Here is a 2,274-nt window from a genome sequence, read left to right on the forward strand (position 1 = left end):
GGGTAAGTAATACTCTCTAGGCAGGACGGTTCAGGTAAAGCTGACTGTGTGACGTATATGATGGGGACCAGATATCTATCAATCAATCAATCAATCAATCAATTTTTATTTGTATAGCGTCAACTCATAACAAGTGTTATCTCGAGAGACTTTACAAAAAGCAGGTAAAAGACCTTAATCTTTGTCTTTTAACATTACAAAAAAGCAGGTAAAAAGACCTTACTCATTGTTATGTTACAAAGATATGTGGGTTGCACTGACATAAGGAAATCTCATTAAAAATGTCTCCACGTATTAATGAAGCAAGATTATTCATGATTGTCATCACTGCTGCTCCACTCATAATATCATCCTCTGCCACAGCAGACAGGTCTTCGTAGCGGGGGGGCAGCCGCACCTGCTGTCCCGCTCTGCGCTGCAGTGACTGTGCGCACATGATTATCGAACAGCTGGAAGGGAAGCAGACCTGTAACACCTGCACGGGAGACGCAACACAGCGCTTCACTTTTCAATCCCGGGAAGATCCAGAGATGATGCCCCGTCTGCCGGGCGGTGGCAGGACAGCGTGCGTCGGGACGACTGGCACCTTTTTGTCTGCGTGTCTGGTCTCCGCTTGTCAAGCCCTGCGGAGCTGTGGGGAGGTCCAGTGCGGCGATGGCCAGCAGTGCTGTCCACCCATCATCACCGGAAACGGCAGTGCCAGCGCCGCGGTGCGCTGCTGCAAGCTCCCCATACACGTTTTCTTCGACAACGTAGGCTGGTTCACGCGGAAGCTGTCGGGCATTCTGATCCTGTTGCTGCTCTTTGCCATGGGCTACTTCATCCAGCGGATCATCTGCCCGCGGCCCCGCAGGAACCCCAACAATGACCGCAGCGAGGAGCCCTCCCTCTTTCACGGGCACGCATCGGCGTCCCAGGACTCCCTGCTGGACCGCTACCCCGAGTACAGCATCGGAGACTTTGCGTCACCGAACCTGCCAGCCTACGACGAGGTCAAATACTTGCCAACGTACGAGGAGAGCATGCAGGAGATGCACAGGGACCGCTCCGATGATAACTTGCTGTCGGAAAACGAGAGTGGGAGTCGGGGCAGGGGGAGAGCGGCGGGGCCGAGAGCCGGAGAGCAGAGACGGGAAGTCCTGGAGGTGTCAGGACCGCAACACAGCCCAAGGACATCTCGGAACTCTGTCTGATGGAAGACAAGAGATTGGGCAAAACTACACAGACAATACAGCATTCTTATTTTAATATAATCAGGGTAATTATCTTGCAGAGATATAAACTCAAGTGCAATTATAATCCTGAGTGTTCAGAATAAAAGGGGGAGGCTGAGAAAAAAAGTACGTGTTCAGTCAGATTATAAGGGATTACCCGCCTTTTGTATGCAAATAACTGCGTGGGTGAAGTAAAGGAGATTATAAAAGAAGCGAAGGCGTCTGAAATGTATGCTCTTTGTGTTGGGGACAGCTAATTTGGCTGCGGTACAATCGCATTAAGTTTTACTTCAGCACCTCAATTTTTAAGTGGCACCGTGAAACAGTTATTCTTCTTTCAGGTCTTGATGCTAAATATTCTGCTGGACTTGAATGACCTTCTTTTCTTCCAAGTTTCTTCACTGAATTTGCATACAAAAGAAGGAATATTTAGATTCAGTCTCTCCTCAGTAACCTGAAATGTGGCCTGAGTGAAGGGAGGAGTATCTATTTTAATACCTTCATAGGCTCACTTTTTTTTTTTTTTTTTTTTTATCAGCCAGCTTTAGAGCCTGTTAATTTAAAGCTTATCACAAACACACTTCATAGGGAGGGGGGGGCAGACAGGAGTGTGTGTTATCAGTGACCTGAACCATGTCTGATACTGCAAAAAAAAAAAAGTCAAGCCAAAGCAGATGGGGACATTTTATTTAAAAAAGAAAGAAAAAGACGCTCTGATCCTGGGAGCCCCATTGCCCGGAGGCTATGTATCAGTGTCTCCAGGGTTCTGAATTTAGGGGGGAAAAAAACAATGGCAAAGATTAAAGCTCCCATACTGATTGGGTGGAAACTGCCAAGAGACAAAGTTGTATTTGGTTGATAGAATGTCAGACAAGATCACACACTACCTGCTGCCCTGAGCAGATCTAAAAGCTGCACAGCTCAGACAGGGGTGTGACAGTGACAGGAGGCAGACTATAGGGTCTACTTGTGTGTTAACCATTTGTGTGAAACTGTACTCTTTTATTTTCCGATAACTAACTAGGTAAGAAGGTTATCTTGTGCTGCTGCAAACATAATA

General features: G+C 47.2%; 1 protein-coding gene across 1 annotated transcript; it reads left to right on the forward strand.

Moving 5' to 3' along the window:
• Nucleotides 1–434: 434 nt before the first annotated feature.
• LOC109985780 (uncharacterized membrane protein C3orf80 homolog) lies at nt 435–2,037 on the forward strand. Its single transcript, XM_020636182.3, has one exon. The coding sequence runs from the start codon at nt 435–437 to the stop codon at nt 1,191–1,193; it is 759 nt and encodes a 252-aa protein (XP_020491838.1). The 3' UTR covers nt 1,194–2,037.
• Nucleotides 2,038–2,274: the final 237 nt, after the last annotated feature.

Source organism: Labrus bergylta, chromosome 11 (assembly GCF_963930695.1).
Source record: "Labrus bergylta chromosome 11, fLabBer1.1, whole genome shotgun sequence".
Classification (NCBI taxonomy): Eukaryota; Metazoa; Chordata; class Actinopteri; order Labriformes; family Labridae; genus Labrus; species Labrus bergylta.

Coding starts and splice junctions, on each gene's coding strand:
- LOC109985780 (XM_020636182.3), top strand. CDS start 435: ATGATTATCGAACAGCTGGAAGGGAAGCAGACCTGTAACACCTGCACG.